The sequence below is a fragment of the Bombus huntii genome, chromosome 1 (genome assembly GCF_024542735.1).
Source record: "Bombus huntii isolate Logan2020A chromosome 1, iyBomHunt1.1, whole genome shotgun sequence".
Lineage (NCBI taxonomy): Eukaryota > Metazoa > Arthropoda > Insecta > Hymenoptera > Apidae > Bombus > Bombus huntii.
Genome location: NC_066238.1, coordinates 10,460,281 through 10,480,058, shown reverse-complemented (window position 1 = coordinate 10,480,058; position 19,778 = coordinate 10,460,281). Strand labels below are relative to the sequence as shown.

Below are 19,778 nucleotides of genomic sequence, written 5' to 3'. Positions count from 1 at the left end.
ATGTTTGTATACATGGTAAACTCTTGTCTTTAGATTCATTCATTTCAATATCTATGCTGCACTGAACAACGCGACTGTAAACATTTTTATAAATTTCTGCATGAATCTCCTCATCGTGCACAGTAATATCAATTCTTTCTCTCAATTTGAAAAAACAGAGAAACGGAATTCAGTTATATTTTCTATCATTCTTTGGCAATCTACGAAGAGCTATACACCTCCAATATTACAAGTTTCTTATAATTCTCAACACCTTGCTTTGATTATCATTCACCAATATTAACATATTCGAATTGAGTATAAATATATATACATAAAAACGTGGATATAAAATTAATATAAAAGCATTCAGGTCATATACATATATGAATGTGAAAGTACTTAATAAAGATATACGATAACTGTAATTAAACAGTTATATAACTTTTATTATGCTTTCATGTAATGTGCAAAGTGTAGTATAATTTGGAGGCGCATTTCTCTTCAAAGAAGCTCATAAAAAGCGAATTACATTCGCAGGTATCCTAATAGCTACGGCGAAATTTACATAGTGTTCGATAAGTTTTCGAGAGCACCGAAGTTAAAAGCTAAATTAGCCTGTACAATGATGCTTAGTCGGTAATTAATTCTGTACACACAATACGAATGCGAATATATGTGTCGTTTTTATTTCATTACATAGTGAAATGAGAAAAAGAATAGGAACTAATATTTCCAATTTTCGTGTCAAAGTACAACTGTGCAAGCTTGAAAAAAGAAAAAAAAGAAGAATATATATATATATATCTGACAATAGAAAACGACTCACATATTGCATGATGGAGATTTTAATTTAAATTATTAGTTTTCAGTATTTCTAAAAAGTAATGATTAATATATTACTATGCGGTTACCTTACGCAGAAGCGTAATACTGTCATCATAAAGTTCAACTTTCTTTTTCCTCCTTTCTTTCTCGTTTTCTCCCTCTCTCTCTCCCTCTCTCTATCTCTCTTCTTCTTCGTTTCCATTTTTACAAACAAGATTACGGAGAGACGATCGCTTTACATAAAAATTTTTGACATTGCTTGCACAGCAAATCAATATTGTAATTCGATCATACAATAATTCGAAAATTGTCATTTTACTTGTAAAGATATATGTATAGAAATGTACAAGAAGGATGTATAACACAATCGTTTTGAATTGTGCTATGTTATCTTACAGAAAGAAATTGTAAAAATCACTAATGTGCAAACAGCAGAGTATAAAATATAATAAAGGTAGTATTTACAGTATTATAAGATTAAATATATAGCGAATCCTGTAGTGCCATCTGTTTATGTCACGTTTTGTTCATTTTGTAACATATTTTCTGATCGAGTAAAGATTTTGATTTCTATTTGATGAGGCAGGTTTGTAATTTTCTTTCATACCAAATGACTATTACATATTCTTTCACTGCCATTAATAAATGTTCATATAAATACGAATTATATATTGTTATCTTATTACAAGGCTTCAAGAAACACATAAAAGTCACTTATATGTATTATAATATTTTTAATTAACAAGATATAATAGATACTACATAAATTAACCAATTTGTAATTGGTTCAATAACAATTAATTGTAGAAATATCATTTCTATGCATACTTTTTTTAGACATACAAAACATGAGCACGGTGGCTAAGCACAAAATGCATCACCAAGAATCATAAAACATATGAACAATTTGCTTGATAAATTAAAGGGATCAAGAGTGACACTAAACATAGACACTTTAAATTTGCTATTTGTACTATGATGATAATGACAAATTGGAAAATCTGCCATTCACTTAACTAAACACCCCCATAATATAATGATTACACGCGGGATCATTTATATCTTTACTAACAGTATGATAGTATGTAAAAAAGTTTAGATTCTTATCAACGTCAAGCGATCATGAGGTAAGAATAGTCGAACTCTCTTAACCATAAAAATGAGCATAGTTTATATCTTAATATATTATACTTTTCTTAATATATTATACATTTATATATCATAACGCTAGATGAAAATGAAAATAGAACGACGATCTACCTCAATACGCTTGACATCGATGTCAATGACATAAAAACGAGTTAACGATCATTTTTTTTACAATGAACATGATGTATACACATATATGTAGATAATTATACGCAGATAATTACCCTTTTTTCGTAATTTCATAAATCTTATTTGTACAAAGCATCGTTCAAAGATAATCAGGATAAATACATAATCTATATTAACTTTTGCTAAGTCATCAAGCACATAAAATAATATAAATTGTATTCTCTGATTTGAGTCTACTCGAATATTGTTACTTTAAAAAATATCATTTGTACAATGCTTTGTCGTCATATTTCAAAATACGAATTTACGTTAAAAAAGGGGTGATGGTTGCATGAACATTAGAAGATTATTTGTAAATTACGACTCTAAAATCCTACCTATCATCATAACTCGTATCAGTAGGTAGGAGCATGAAAAACTCTTTAGTGTATTTAAGAAATAGCACATGAACTGTAAATAGATATACAACATGAATGAATGATGAACAATACACAAAGAACAGAAGAAAACGGCCTAAAAGGAAACGTATTTCCTTAATCGGTAATACGATCAATAAAATATTCGAAATTCTTATTTACAATCTATCAGCCTTATTGATACTTGTACATAGGAAAATGGGACTAAAATGATATACATATTATTCATATGTATTGAATACGTCCATAATGTATAATTTTTCCTGTGCACAATTTCATTTTGTATATTTTAACATTCTTTTTACATTCAATGGCAAATTCATTTGCCTGATTATGCTACTTATGGATGGATAATGAGACCAATAAAATCTAAAAGTTCGTCATAAATGACGATCGCAAACACGAAATATAACATTGATTTACGTATATGTACAATGGAATTGAACTCTCTCAAAAAATTTGTAAAAATAACGAGTTAATGCGTCAAATGCTTAAAAGTGCATATGTATGTCACAAGTAGTATATACATGAATAGAGAAATAATAAGCAATCCACACAATTTTAGAAATTGTTTTAGGAAAAAAAGAAATCGATAAGAGTCGAAACGTTTATAGTTAATATGTGATTGTTACTATTTTCAAGTAACAATAATAAAAGCTACATACAATTATGTATCTAATATTCCTTTTATAATATATTCTTTTTTAAAGACATAGTTTTTTTCGTTCAAAACAGAAATTTTGTACTACCATCTTGCTTTTATTAGTATAGATTAAATCGAATTTCGATAATTAGTACAATTTAAACAGAATTGTTGAAATCCATTCATACATATACATATTCTAGTCTATTCGACGTAGAAATAGTTTTCGTTCTCAATCGAGAACAACGGGTGAGCACAAACGGTCCTGAAGGCTAAAGAAATAGTGTGTCCATCCAAAATTGGTTTTACACTATACACAAGTTTACTATGATAAAATTTGAAAACTGCGCAACACTGGACCTTGAAAAATGTAAAACACGCTCACCACTTACAATACATAAATTGTTCATGTTTACGCCAAACATTAGGCGATGTGTAGTGCGTTTTAAAAATTCTGCATACACACGACGTAAAGTATCTTAATTAAATAGTTTGTTTTCTACTTGCAATGCTTTTTCTTCTTAGTTCAATTTGAAAACAAAATATTGAAATTCTTTCAACTGACACTTTATTTTCACTAGATGTCTCTGATAATAAATATTATTATCTCTTCTTAAATCATAGAACGGAAATCGACCTCGCTATATTGTTGGATTGTTATTACATGTTCTTTCACTTTATCGTTGTGTCATTGATAGACGAATAAGTTATTGTAAACTTCATTGGAATATTCAGTGCGATGGATGTGCAACAAGACGCACATCATTACCAACTGTATACTTCTTCTCAGTATACTTATCTTTTAATTATTATGACCTTGGTGAAATAAAACTTTCCTTCTTAAAGGAACAATTTGCTAAATTTAGAAGTATTTTTGAAACTGTGTTGTAGGCATTCCCGAAAATTTTTATACACCAATATTGTGTTTTATGTTTATTTGCATATGATCTTGTTGTAGTGTTTCAAGAATTTGTTTCTGCTTATTATGTTCTGCCTAAAATTCAAAATAAAAAGTTGCGATTAATTTTTTAAAAATAAAGTGCATTAAGAAGATTATAATTAGAAATTGTTTTTTTATCCATACCTGTATGGATCCCATTTGTGGTGTTAAACTTTCCCTTTTTGCTCGTAAAACTGGATTTTTCAGGTCTCTTTCTATATTATTGAGCTCCGATTCTTGTAATGCTATGCTATTCATGAGTTGGAGATGTTTCCTTTTTATCTCTTTATTGATAATCTATTATAAAATTAATAATAATCGATATATTTTATTTTATTTTATTTATTCTTAGTCCGTGCCTTTTGGCTTTGGACGACTTTCGGAATAATCGATATATATTCTGTAATACTATACCAAACATTTTTAACAATCTACACTTACATTGTTATCAGGTAGTTGTTGTACTTGCGTTTCATTGAAGGGATCTGAAATATTAAAAAAAAAAAGTAATTTGAAAAATTCACCTAGATACGTATTTATATTGTATAATAAATAAGTATATATATACTTACTTTCAAGAATCGGTACATATCTTAAATCATCAATTATTTTCATTATAATATCTGGAAAAGATTTTAAATTATCATTTATTGAAACCTAACGTAAACAAAAAAAACCACAAAAGTAATAGATATAAGAGAAAGATTTGGACATTTAAGTGTACATATTTTTGCCATTTTAAAATTATAGAATTTTATCAGAAAGCTTTTCATATTTTGAACAAAATACGATTGAAATATAAATGGAAAAAAGTATCACCCACTGTTTGCAATATACATAATTTGTTTGTTTACTTTGTTTGTAGATGAATGCAGCGTTACTTTACTCAGTTCGGTACCTGGATTTGCGCCCAGGCCTGGATTCAGCAACGGATCGTCCTTCAGATCCTGAAGGCGGTTAAATTCGTCATCCAAATGTGGGGATATAAACGGTACGCTAGAATCCACCTGTTGTTCATAATCGATAACGACGTCGTTTAAAATTGAATTCGGAGATTCCGCAACATTTATCGACTGAGGATTTATATTGCTGTACTGATTGAAGTCCGATGAATGTTCTGAAAATTCCTGGTCAATAAAAGACTTGCATGAAACGTTCTGTTGATCGTCGCTTGAGTCAGATGACGCGTAAGGGACGTTACTGTGTCTTTTTTTACTACAACTTGTATTAGTATCTTCGTCGCTATATATCCTCTTCAGTGGAAGATTCTTCGAGTCAGATGTAATATTGTTATCGACATTATTTTCAACATAATCCATCACAGGCTTCTGTTGATGCGTATAAGCATCTATGTTATGTTCAACTTTAATTTTACATAGATTATGCGAACTTGAAACATTTTTGGGGTTCTTGATAGCTGCAGTAGGACTCAAAATATCCACATTCTGAGAGACCTCAAAATGAGACATCCCAGAATCTCGTTGAGTACTTATGTATGAATCCACGGTTGATGTATCCATGTTACGTTCAACTTTAATTTTACATAGATTATGCGAATTTGAAACATTTGTGGAGACTTTGACAGCTGCAGCAGTAGGACTCAAAATATTCACATTCTGAGAGGCCTCAAGATGAGACATTCCAGAATCTCGTTGGGTACTTATATATGTTTCTGCAGTCGACTCATTTGTGGTGATTATGCTGTTCATTTGTGGTGAACTCTGGTTGTCTTGTGAATTATCATGAAGATTGTGCTGTTTTGTTACTTCACGTAGCGTTATTTTTTCTTCAGGTGACTTTGATTTGTCTTGCCTCTCTTTGGAATCGTGTTTATTATTATTTGCTTTTGACTCTTGTTTTTGATTCCGACTTCCTTTGCCTTGTACCATCAAATAATGATTGATCTTTTTAATGCCCAGTTTCCGAGCTTGAGCAGCAGCTGGCGGTAAATGTTGCGAAATCATTGCAGCCTTTACGTATTGTTCGTTTGGCATAGGCGATGCTGTGAGGCGATCCTCCGGAAGAGGCGACGATAAATCGCTAACTAGATACGTAATTGCATCCTCTAGTTGCGAGGGATCCTCCACACTACTTCTCGAGTGTTGCGAATCTGAACCCTGCAAGTATGATTAAATATTTCTAATAATTTTCTAATAATTATTTTAGTTCAATGATATTCTTCCATTTCTTTATCTTATATCATTCATTATCATTATATCATGTAATCTTATATCATTCGTTACGCATAAATTTATAAAGTAAATTACCAAGTCGATCGATGCATCGTCACCATTCTGAATCATTGCTCTCATAGTCTCAGAGATCGTAGCAGAAAATCTCTTCTTCATTTGATTCATTAGCTTGACACCCTCTTCCTCCCTATCGTAATAGCCATACCATAAATTTGTTTGTAACAAATTTAAGAAAAGAAAAATTCGCGTCATCCCAGAGATATACCGCGATACTTACGATACTAATGTGTTTATGCATACGAAAGACACTGCGATTTGCGAATCCTTATCTACTTCTAGATATCCATGAGTGCGTAAATAAATGGATTCGCCCGTTTTCGAAGTTAGTCTATAGCAGGATGATCCGCAAGTCTCCGCGCGATCGTACACTATAAATTTATTATATTAATTAACGAAACGTAAAATAATTACTGAAGAAAATGAGAAGAAAAATGCAGGATTGCAAAAAATGCAAGCTTTTCTACTCACTTTGACGTAGTGCAACCATCGCCCAGATACGATCGTCCATGTGCATGAAACCGAAGGCGCTCATACCCGACACCTCCTCTGATAAGTAACCAGCCACTACCGATATCCTGTGATCGCAGTAAATGATCCGGCCGTCCACCAAATGTCGAGTGATATACTCGTCCTTATTCGCGTCTATGATCGATATTTTGGTAATGGGCCGCCTCATCAACAATCTCGCTACACCCACAAAAACGATATCGTTGCTGGTTGATGTGATTTCTGTAAAAGAAGATTAGAATCCTTGGTATCTTCCGTTTAATACAAATTGCATGGAATCGAATGGTCCAGCGACTAAAGCACGATTTAATACATTTTGGAAATAAGTGTTTTCTAAGCTACACTGCTCCGCTAGTTTCAAAAGTCTAATGTGTTTCTTCTGGTCAGGAAAGTATCTGCTACTTGTGTTTATTAAAACGATCAACAGAGTCTCATACTTTGCTGTTAATTCAACTTTCACCAAAATGTGCAATAGATCTTTTCTTCCAGATTTCCATATAATTCTGCTCGTACGGTATCATTGAAAAACGTGAGGTAACAATTGGAAAGCAACGAATAGTATTCAAATATAAGACGCATCTGCATGCATTTATGCGTGTTCTAATCTGTAGATTCACGAGATTAAAAGCGGAGAATCTACACAGTTGAACGGATCTGCGACTCTACGCCTACACCTTTTGCCGACGAAGGCGACGGTCTAAATTTAAATACATGGCTAGGATAAATATTTGCGATACCCGTTTCAAAACCAACGTTACCGGTCCCGACGTGTCGTGATAAAAGAGGAACATCGTCCCATAGAATCCGAATTGGAAGAAATTCGACACGTCTTTGCCTCGAATCGATCAAGATCCATGGACTATTTGCTTCGTGTACGAATGAGTATAATTTATCGAATAGAATATGAATAAATCGTAATGACAAAAATTACATTATTGTTATATAGCGTAGATTATTGATAAAACTAAATAATACTGTTATTCCCGAGATTCGAGACTCTCATAATAGCATAAAAGTATAAAAATTATATTTTCAGGGGTATAAGTCGTGTCTTCTGGAAGAAGATTCTAAGTTTAATATTTTAGGTAACATACAAGCTTGTTATTAAGGATCGACATTTAGTCGTAAATATTGAAAAATGGCCATGCAAACATCCTGTCTCGTCTGTTACGTGCAATTAATTATTAATAGCAAATCACCATAAGCATCCTATCCGTAAGTGATGAAACATCTGCTAATGTAAAAAATAAAGCATAGTAAAACGGATCAGTGTAAAATCTCTCTTAACAAACACGCATACTATAAAGAGAACTAAATCATGCTAAGTACTTACTACGTTTTGTGATTACAACATTTTCACATACATCTGTCTTGAACGTGCAAAGTGATTCGCGATTTATGAATGGCAGAGTACATTAATAATGTACTCAGTGTCTTGTTCGACTTCTTATGAAATTAGTCAGGATGTTTGTCAAATATCGGGACATTTTCGCCAAAAAAACACAACTTACACCCATGAGCCTCAATTTTAACGATTATGAATGCTGTTACGGTATCTTAATCAACTTCACTACACGTCTTTACCTCGATGTTTCGTTCGATTGGGGTTCGAATCGGAATTTTTGCAAGCATCCGCCAGCCTGAGCATTCCTGAGATCTCGAACCATTCGTATCGCGTGTGCTCGCGCCTCGATGCAGTATGATGCAGCATTCTAAGTTCAAAGCCACGTCTCTGCTCTCTGAATTGTTTTCTATCGTTCTTCGGTGTTGTCGAATCTTCCGACGAATTGGAATTATCGTTCACTCCATCGGTGATATGCGGCGTAGACGAAGACACCAATCCCTGCATCTCATCCGGGGTGAGGTTTTTCGTTAATTCCTCGTGATCCTTGGGATGGATGAAGGTGTACAGCGAATGTCCTAAAAGATCTGCCTGCAATACCATACGTATATTTTTTAAAGTATTTATCGATCGATCCCTTTCTTCTGCAATTTGATGGAGACATCAATGTTTAATACTTTGATAAAGATTGATACAGAAGGATTAGGAGTATGGAACATCTTGAGTTATATAATAATTACAATTAAGCAGAATTATTCGCTTGATTTCATTTTCTCAACTAAAACTGTTTAATGAAATAAACAAAATGCGGGAAAAGTTGGTTTCAAAAATTGATCGCACGAGTACTCTTTATTCATCTCATCGCTTGGTTTCACGTAAATGAGAGTACATTGAAATTTGAAAGCTGAAATTCTAGAAAATTCAAGCTCTTTATACACCTTCTTCCTTCGCAATTATTACATCATATACTTTGCAAATGTTGTATATCTTTATCACTTCGAAACAAACGACTTTCCTTTAAAAATTATCGGACCTCAGCTTATTTGCACTGTTTGCAGCAATTAATTCTATTCCGTATTTAACACTGCATTTTGACCGCCAATAGAATATCGATAGAATATCGTCTGAAATATAGAACAGAAATAAAAATGAAATACCTTGTACTCAACTGACTATACCTAGGCTCAAATCTATCTATCAAACTTCACCTACGATCAAACGAAACCAATCGACTTGCTTCAGATCCAACTCCAATCGCTATTATTGGAACTTTTGTAGCTTTTCTCCGCTCGAATCCCGATTCCGTCGAATTCCACGAACGCTTTCGTTGAAACTGGCTACACGTCCACGCGTTCCTGCTCGGTCTCCTCCTGCATCTCGATGGCGGAGTTGCGATTTAATCGTGGCAAACGCGGTGCACCACGTCGGCGACGGGGCTCGTTTTCACCGCGGGGAGTTTCTCCTTGAGAACAATACCGGCTGATTGTGACTATCTTCTTAAAAAACCCGGAGGATCCCGCGCAAACAACTCCTCGCTCCACCACCACCATCTTTCTTCCTTTCTCTCTCGATCCTCCTCTTTCTCGTTTTCTTCTTTCCTCTTGGTCTCTCGTGTCTCTGCCTCTTTCATCTCCCTTCATTTCCCACCTCTTGGCTCTAGCCCTCTTCTTTCTTTCAACCATCTTCTGGTATCCTTACGCTTTCGAAGTCGGAACTCGGCCGAACATCAGGTTCGTTACGCTCGAGCGTCGAATTATCGTTATGCTCGAATCTGGAACGCCACGAAGGTTCCTCTATTACAGAACCACGTGGATCGATAGAACAGGACTTTTTGCCTTTCACGGTGCCAGACTCTGTTCAGAGTTTGGTCTTCGTCGTTTGCTTCCTCGTCGAAGCTGCAAAAGCTTCGTCGTCCATGGTGGCTTGCTTTTTGCTTTCTTTCGCCTGTTGCTACTTGTTGCAGCTTCTCCCTTTGGCATTTGTAGCATGCTCGGGCGGCTATGAAGCACGAAGACGCTTGATAAAAGGGACGAGTCGTCCGAGCTGAGTCTAATACGTTCACCGCTGATTGGATTTTTATTACTGTGCCGTGTGCTCGTACGGATAATTTTCGCTCAAGATCTATTTCTATATCGTCTTTTTCAAAAAATCTACAAAGATCGGCTTTGTACGCAACGTGTAGCGTTACAGACGTTTATGTAAATTTATATCTTTACGAGCGAGATTAATGAGACGGAACCTAAAAAACCGTGGTTTCTTTCACGCCGTAACTAGCTCTCTGCTTTGGAAATTTTGTATATTTTTGTAACTTAGGTATATAGTCTGTGCATTTTTCCATACTTAAGTTACAGTTGGGCTTGTTCTTATCGTCGTTAAATCTATAACTCGAAAAAAACCTTGGACTATTTTCTTTTAATGATAATTAGGATTATATCATCAATGTGGTAAAATTTATTTTAATTTATACACATTGTACAATCGTATGCAAATATAAATTCGTATCGTTCGAAACGTACGATGCGATTGTACATCGAAGATAGAACAGATGAGATTGAAAACCGAGATGTTCCATATTAAAAATATTCTCAATCGCAGTTTCCGTAATTATCGGGATACCGTAATGTAAAGTTCCAGAGGAAACTTTATTCGTTATTTCCATCATGTTCCTTCACTTAGAGGACACCGGTTATGAAGTTAATAACGAAGCGAAGTCAACGAGTAAGTTGTGCAACATTAGCTTTAAGAACGTTTAACGATACAAATAAAACGAAAAGGCAGAAAGAAATGTCAATATATTCAACGCCACTGTATTTATCATTTTGCCAAGGAAGATTCATCATCGAGAAATACGCGACAATTAACGTTCAGCGAATTATAAAGTTTAAATAACGTTTTCTCTACTTTATGAAAAAATCGAAGGAAAAATATTGGAAAATCTCTGATGTATCTTATTACTATGTTTCTTGTTCCCTCTTTTTTTTTTTTTTCTCTTTTTCTGTTCGAAACATCGCTTTGAAATAGGAACGAAATGTCCATCGACAGGCTATCGAGTTGTTACGAGAAGAAAAAAGGAAAAAAAGCTTATCGACCTCCGAGTGATTTTTTTGTAAAATAACTAACTGCGCTTGCCGTTGAGATCGAGTAATTTTTTTACTGTTTCAACCTCCCATGTCAGAGGAAAGCGTGGAACACGTGCCACGTAAAACTTCACTCCTACAATGCAATTCTTCCCTTCTTTTGCTTCCTTCCTCTTCGTCGTTGCATGCGACGTTTCTTTCTTTTCTATTATACGCTGAAATATTCCACATGGCAACATTTTTTCCCATTTCGTTTCAATTTCTCTTTCACTTTTTTTCTTTTTTTTTTTTTTTGTCTTTTGAAATCACACACGCCACGGTATTTGTATTCATCTAAACCCCGCGGATTCTGCTCGAAATAATTCGAATCCGAACACGTGCAGTAAACAATTCGATTGAAAAGCGAGCACGAATCGCGTAGCTAACTGGTTACTTCCCATAAGAATGACAAATGAATGATTAAGAAGGATAAAAAAAAAAAAGAAGAGAAAGAAAAGAAAGGAAAAAGGCCGAAAATACAGGAACACGGGATAAACCGGTATAACGATAGACCAAAAAAGGGGCAGATAATGTTTCGTTTTCATCGATGTTCCTCTTCGTTACGCAAACACGCTATTCGCTATATGCTGCAGCCTCGTTATATCATTCGCATAGTTAAAAATAACACTGATTAGTTGTTCCTTATGTTCGTATAAAAACGTATGGCAGTTCTCTTTTCATGCTTTTAATCGTTCGTTTTAAAATTGAAATATTACGTATCTAATATTGCTCGACGATGCCTTGCTACGAATTATCGTCGATTTGCATCATTTACAGTTTCATTAACGTTTTCTATCGAATTTCAGGAGAATATGAGAGCACCGTTGTTTATAAATGTACGTGATCTAAGATATCAAGAATTTTTTCTTCTAGGTAGACAAAATTACAGTTAAAATTGGGGGTAAAAATTCGGGGACTACTCAGATTCTTAATAAATATGCAATATGTAAATGATCAGCAACGTTTGATCGGTCTTGTATTGGGAGAATATCAAAGGCAGCTGATGAGAAGTCTCTGATAGCGAGATGAGGAACTTACGGAAGAGAATATGTACATATATTATATTCGTCAGAGTTGATCTGCGACATACCGGTAGAAGATTAAATGTGAAAAACTCGTTAATCGATGTATATAGTGATTTCTGACAGATGAAATCGTCCGTTTATATAGAATTTTCAGAAGGACATAACGCGTTGAAAAGGTACTGCGGGTGCACGTCAGTTACCATGGCGGCCTGGTTATGCTCATTTGATCGATAATTCCGGACCCTTGGCACGAGCTACGTTTCACCGTAACTGCAATTGGTTCGGTGCTTTATTAATGCATCGCAGAGAACCGCAATCGTACAAAGGGAAGTTTCGTAAGGCAGTAAATGCTTTTGGTATTATTAAGTCACCGAAAGGCTAACTCGACCCATTTAGTTGTAAAAAGGCTCTTTCTCCAACTTGTTAACAAATTTTCTCCAGTGGATTAACGAAAATGGAAAGATCTAGCTTTTTTTCAATGTACAAATTATTCCTTCTTCAAACGACGATGTTAACATCTCGTTAATTTACGTTGAACTATACTCTACGTTCTAACGTTACGAACTATATATAAGGAACACGGTTTTACGTTATAAAATATTTGAATGAAAACACGAAACGTGTAAATATCGAATATTATTTCACGTTCGTATAAAATATGTTGTGTAATAATGTAAAAATCTTCGTAGCGTAGACTCCCGCCTAATGACATTTCAAGAGTTTGGGATTCTCATTTCTGAATTTGTAGACAGAGACAGATAGGGTTTCCGGATAAAGTAAAATGCGAACCTATATGAACGAATGTGACTTAAATCGTGAAGATTCGCGTTTGTTTCGTTACGGGATAAGAAGTTACGTGTCGGTGTATATGTGTGTTTGTGAATGGGCTGAGTGTGGTTTTAAGGGTGGATAGCGTGCGATGAGAGCCGGGAATGAAGTTTGAGAGGATCGCGAGGAGAAGGAAAGTTTTAGAGAAAACGATGAACAGATTATCTAGAGACTTTAGAGGGAGGAAACTTTTCGTGAGAAACAACGTTATGGTACGGAAAGGCTAAAAAAGATAGAGGCAAGACGAAGAACAGGTATAAAGTCATAGACGAAGGATCCACTGTATTCTTCTATCTAATTCTTATTTAAAAAAAACCTCAATCTTAAAACATAAGACAAAGAAATTTATCCAGACTGTTGAACGTTTCACGATTTTGTTAGAATTGTTATATGCCGTTGCACGACCTTGACATTTATTGGAGTTGAAACCAGGTTTATTCGAACGCACATAATTTTTACTCCATCTAAAGAGCGAAGATACTCGAGCCGCAAGTTAAAAAGATTATGAAATTTTGGAGATACTTAGAGGATATTATGCAATCTTTTTTGCTACCTAACTTTACTTTAAGGGGGTGAAATCCACGCCTGAACAACTTACTTTCCGATCTTGCGTTATAACTCGCCAACTATAAGAAACAGGAAAAGGATTTTCTAGCGAAAGATATTTCTTTTAATTAGGACTATCATTCGGTAGAAAATTGAGTATCACGTACCCGTATATTCTCTACATATTCCCAAAATTTCAAAAGTTTTCGAATTCGCGGTTCCAGGATCTTCCCTCGTAAATACACTTGGATTAACGTCGTTTAAATTCGACGATCGATCGAATTTAGAGTTCCATGTAGTCAGCTTTACAATCTCGCTAGATTTTAGAACCACGTTACAACATTTACTTACGGATTTAATTTTTTATTTCGTCCAAATTTTACTTCATTTAATAGCGATTGAACCTATGATCGAATGTCACTCAACGAACGATTATATTTCCAGATCCAACCGTTTGGAAATGTTCGCTTATAAAATAGCAGGAACGTGAGTAAAAGAAAATTTACCTGGGTATGGCCAAGGTGTTCCTGAACCTGCCGGCTGACGTAAACTATCTTCCCGGTTGTCGTGATGACTATGAAGAACCCCCCGCTTTCGATCAAGTTCTGTTACGGTTAACAAAAACGATTTTAACGTGTTCAAAACGTGTGTAACAGGACTGGATCGATTTACGAGTACTCACGTCGACGATATATTTTTCCAGGTCCAGCTCGCCAAGCTCTCGAGGGAGGAAGTCAACTGTACCACGACCGACCGCTGAAAACGTACGCAAATCAATACGTATAAATCGATTAAATGAGAAACTATTAGCGTTTATATGTTCGAAGAATACGAATAAACACATTCGTATTTCAATCTATTCTTGCTACATTACTACATCGACTTACTGTATCGCATTCTGAGGAAGGCTGCTGCCAACCTCAGGATGGATATCTTGTCCATTTTCCTTGGACTCTCGGCGACGGTAGGAACAAGTGTCGCCATCGCAGAGATATTCGTATTAAGATTGTCGCGTCTTTGTTTCTCTGCCATGTTCCGTGACGCTCTTGGATTGCTGTAACAGAAACGAGAAAGAGCTTCGTTTTAATCTCCGTCTATCTTTAGAAACTTTTAATCCCAGCGGTTATGCGAAAATTAGAGACGATTCACTTGTACGATTTATAAAAAGACAACGGATTAAGGGATTACATCGCGATATTCCTTAAATCTCTACTCTCTTCTTTCATTGTAGACGAATACTGTCTTAAAATACAGGTAGGCAATCTTAATTCTTCATCAATCGAATTAATCGATCTAATACATACCGTGTTTTCCATTTTTTCCCGCTCTTTCGTAATAGTCAAATAAAGTGCAATTATCTTCTGATTTTCGTATGAGATGGCATTTTTCTAACGTGGGCGATGAGGCACGCATTAGAAACAGACTTCTCGGAACATGTAACTTTAATCTAATATTTTATCGAATCATACTATGTGAAAATAATTATCGCGATCGCTTTTCTGAAAAACGCTCGCTGCTCGCCCTTGGGGATGGCATCTATATTTAGAAAATTTATTCGCTTATTCGTTCCTGTTTAACTCCGTTAAGACCAAGGAACACGAGAATCTAATTTTTACTTAGAAACTTTTTACCTTTTTACGCGTCGCATCGCTTTCTGTTAACAACTACATCGTATTTACACGTTGAACGATTGAAATCGACTGAAAAACGACTGAAATCCAAATCCAATGTCTCTGTTCATTTTTAATTTTACGATCATCGAGAAGTTCCGTTAAAATCAACCGGTTAAAGAGAGGGAAAGCAACGAGAAAGGATACACGGTGCAAGTTGTTCGGTAATTTCATTAACTGGCCCAATGGGTCCATCGTTCAGGATCTACCGGGATATATCAGGATACGATTTCACTTATGGCGTGAAAGTACTCTTAGTATTAGCTCTAGCAGATCTGCAAAGGAAACGTTCGCGAAATTACACATTGTCGCAAGAATAGGGGGCAATGAGAGTGCAAATGTCACGGGTGTTATTAGATAACGATGCTTATTTCTGTCGCTTGGTCATGAATGGGTCCGTGCGAATCCCAACGCAATTTCTATTCTCTGTGATCGTGCGGGAAACTCAAGATATCGGGAAATCCCTACGAAGCTTGTTTGTTTTCGTATCGAGTTTCATCTGCTGCTTTTCTCATGGTGAGACGCAGAAAGCCCGGCGAATGCAATGTTTTTCGACGCGTCCAAATTTCCTCACTCGTGTGAGGCCGTGTGTGTCAACTGGCAGCATCGTGTAACCACGAAAATAATTCGACCAGCCCAACCCTCTACGATTTGCCAGAACGGAAATCAATTTATATTTTTAAACAAACTGTAGATTTTTACGCATTTATGGGAAATTTCAAAATGCAAAAATACTCGGACTAGGTTCGTAACGTGTAAATCTTATATAGCGCTCGTTACAATGTTGGTAGATAATTGTAACGATATTAGTAGATGATACATCGGGAGATAGAAAGATCTTCTACTTGAGTCTCTTTTTCTTTTTTTCTCTTTCTTTTTTATAAAGTTCGTAAAAGTATAAATTTGCATAAATATCCGCAGTCTACTCGTAAAACCTGAGAACTCACCGGACAATGTACAAAAACCATATTAAAATTTGTATACGTTAATGATTAGACTGTGGACTTTTATGCATTTATGCGAAATTTAAAGATCCAAATATGCATAGAATGCATGTAATACGCAAGAATATAGAAGATATCGAAACTACGGTTCTTATTAAAATTTTTAATACGCGAAGCACATCTCTGTCCAAGTTCTACTTCCGTATCTATGTTCACAAAAATGTAAATTTGCATATAAATTCGCGATGTACTAGTAATAAATTAAGGTCTCCCGAATGTTTCGAGGCCAGAAAGATTTAATTATTCTTTATTATGCCGAAGAAGATAACGGGCGTGTACGTAGTCCACTGAGCATTAACATCTTCTATATCTTTCTATTTTTTAACGTATAGTTTATTTCGAACGTTTTCGCTAATTCGATCAAACGACATATATTTCATACCAATAGAACGCACTAAATATAATTACGCTACTTAAAAAAAATTAGATCAAGAATACGACGGGCAGTTTATTTTAATTAAACTTTCGTTCGAAACAACTGCCTCTCACCTTTGATATTTAAATAAGCGATTTATTTCTTCGTACAAATGACGGACATGCAAATAACTGACGCGTGTATAGCGAATAATGAAAACGTCGAATGGTAGAAACGGCAAATAATGCGAATAACGTATAAAATATCTTGAAAAGAGTGCACATGAAAAATTGTTCGAACAATATTGATTCAAATTTTCAACCAGCGTACACACTGGATGTTGATCGATCCACTTCATTGTACTTCAGTATTGCAAATAATATGCGAAAACATCGCTTGCAAAAGTTGTATAATTAGAAGAGAAATTAACTTTATAACTTCGTGAATTCTTAATATTAAACTTCACAACGTAACTTCGTCAAAATAAAATAGTATCTTTACTTACTATCTATTACTTATTCATAGTCTAAGTAATACGAATGTGTTTCATATTAAAAGTACTGGTGGCTGAACGAAGTTAAATAATCCAGCGACGATAAGTTTTACGATAAACGTTATCTTATTATCTCTATAATAAAAATTCATTATGCCATCAAATACGAATGTATATATAAATAGGATAGAATAAAATCTAACTCCAAACTTTTTTCTTTCCAGTTAAAAAACAGAACATTGCTACTATTTTACACGCGTAACCCTACGTTCTTGTTACAAATAATTTCCCTTTTTGCTTAACGCAACGAAGAGATTTTAAGCAAACGTAACTTCATAGAGTTACTTCATCGAACACTCGTCTACTCGTTTCCAGTGACCAAACGTCTTTCCCTCTCGACGATCATCTCGATTTCTATTCTCGATTGTAGACCACGGTCTGAATAACTGTCCGACGATAAAAGGAGGCATTGAGAAAAAACCGTGTGCGGTGTCACATGTATAGGCCATCAAGCAGTCGTCGGGTGAAATGGTCTAGCTCGTAACGACCGTCTTCACTTTGACGCAGATTCGAAGGGAAATATTCATCACGTGTCAGGCTGTACGAACCCATCTAGACTACAGCATGACCCGGCCAACCTCTTCGTCGGTCTATTCCCGATGAATTTCTCGCTTTTTACGTCCAACTAGCAGCGTCTGTGTGTCATCATCGAGCCTTGAAACGTGGTTTTTTCGTACGTTGAAACGAGTCGGTAGTACAAAATTCGAAGGTTACATAAAACGTTTAACACGTTTGGTCTTTCCGACTGCATCGAACGTTCGTACCATCGATTTGTCTACGTTTCTCGCGTAACACTTGATGTAAAATTGAACCTTATCTGTGGGTGATGTAACGGGCCGAACTGGTTCACAGTTCGGCGAGCAACTCCCTGCGTGAAAGCTGAAAAACTGGTTGCTGTTTATGCACTTTGTGCGGCTGAAGTTCGATTTATTATGACTCGTTTTATATTTTCATGGTTACTGTTAGAAAAAGAGACAGAACACACGAAGATTTGAGTAGGCGTACTATTAAGTAATCGATGATCGACCGTTGCGACTCGACTTCTTCGTATTGTAACCGAACTGACTAGTAATAAGTTAATGAATAATTGTATTTTTATCGATAGATTCTTTACGTACGAGACATTATATAGAAAAATACGTTGTTATCTATAGATGATAAATCATAGCAGTTATGTTATATGCGAGGGAATTAGAAAAGCGATAAGATCTTTAACCAGAGGAAACATTAAGCAGAATTAGACTTTAAATGTATGCTTACTTAACACACTGTTATACATAGTCATAAAAGCAGGGAAATTTACGATTAAATCGCGTACATTTGAATCTTATGTATTCCTTGTTATCTCGATTCAGAGGAAAAAATGCACTCGTGCGATTTTTCTTTAAATCTCTCATTTAATTTAACCTTGTTCATTCTTCTTTAAACGTTGCTACGAATGCTACGTGTACATTTCGTTTGAACATAATTGCAAAAAAAAAAAAAAAAGCGACAGTTATTTTTCTGAGACACTTCAAAATACTTGGAATACGTTTTACGATAATACGTCTTTCAATATTTACAAATATATTTTAAACAAATATTGTGTAACAAAAAGAATTCTGAATCTAATAAATTCGTTCCCGAAGAGATCAATATAGATGATGATTAATGGTTTGTCTGAGTTTCGTTCGTGTTACAGCACAAAGGTTAATAGTAAAATTAATATCGATGATAATATTTATTAATTATCGATTACTTAAAATCGAATGACTCTTTTTTTAGTAAAAACGAGATCCAACGACCAATTATGAGTTGGGCATTAACGTAACCCGTTTGTACCATGATCGAATGCAGAAAGTGATAAAGTCAAACCATAAATCTCTGTTTTTTAATATTCTTGCGTAATGGTACAGCTGTTGTGTACGCGCATATAATAATCAAGGTCTTTGCTATGACTATAATCTACGTCTAAGTTAATAATAGAATCATTGCCATAAATGCAATGGCGGCTTCAATTGCGGTACTACGCGTCTCATAATCTGATAGAACGCACTGAAAGATCGCATTTTGGCCAATAGTTGAAACATCTTGTCCAACGTCACGAAGTTAACGAGAAATACTTAATAAATTACATTTTTTGGTCAATTGACTTTTCATATTTAAAAAAAAAAGATATTATTTACATTTTTCAAAAAATATAATATTCTCTCTTTTTCTTTAGTCTGAAATCCGATGAATAATAATTATCATAAATAAACGATGTAGCGAAGTAAACGAAATAAAAATGAAAAATGTAATATAACGGTAGGGGCAAGTAAAACTGAATAAAATTAAAAAAGATTATGCGCGTCGATATGTAACTTCAACATGTAGCTTTATAAAGAGTTAAATACATATAACAGACAATTCACTTCATTTACAAAGCTGCGATATTTTTTAGGTATAAGAAAAGAGATTACACGCTATATATTCTATAACTTTCTGTGTAGAATAATGTTATAATTTTTCGAAATA

General features: G+C 34.8%; 1 protein-coding gene across 7 annotated transcripts in view; it reads right to left on the bottom strand.

Moving 5' to 3' along the window:
* Nucleotides 1–673: 673 nt before the first annotated feature.
* LOC126863805 (circadian locomoter output cycles protein kaput-like) overlaps nt 674–19,778 on the bottom strand; it is a 93,234-nt gene continuing 74,129 nt past the window's right edge. For 5 of the 7 annotated variants that reach the window (XM_050614375.1, XM_050614384.1, XM_050614355.1 and 2 more), the window contains 12 exons: nt 14,588–14,754; nt 14,383–14,456; nt 14,207–14,305; nt 8,428–8,776; nt 6,805–7,065; nt 6,554–6,704; nt 6,352–6,463; nt 4,983–6,201; nt 4,657–4,707; nt 4,526–4,569; nt 4,229–4,381; nt 674–4,138 (listed from right to left, as the gene is read on the bottom strand). In XM_050614375.1, the coding sequence (XP_050470332.1) occupies nt 4,052–4,138; nt 4,229–4,381; nt 4,526–4,569; nt 4,657–4,707; nt 4,983–6,201; nt 6,352–6,463; nt 6,554–6,704; nt 6,805–7,065; nt 8,428–8,776; nt 14,207–14,305; nt 14,383–14,456; nt 14,588–14,754 (2,767 nt within the window). In that variant the 3' untranslated portion in view covers nt 674–4,051. Of the gene's footprint in view, nt 4,139–4,228; nt 4,382–4,525; nt 4,570–4,656; nt 4,708–4,938; nt 6,202–6,351; nt 6,464–6,553; nt 6,705–6,804; nt 7,066–8,427; nt 8,777–14,206; nt 14,306–14,382; nt 14,457–14,587; nt 14,755–19,778 lie in introns of those variants that run through there. The other 2 variants (XM_050614365.1, XR_007688989.1) reach the window with 2 other exon arrangements.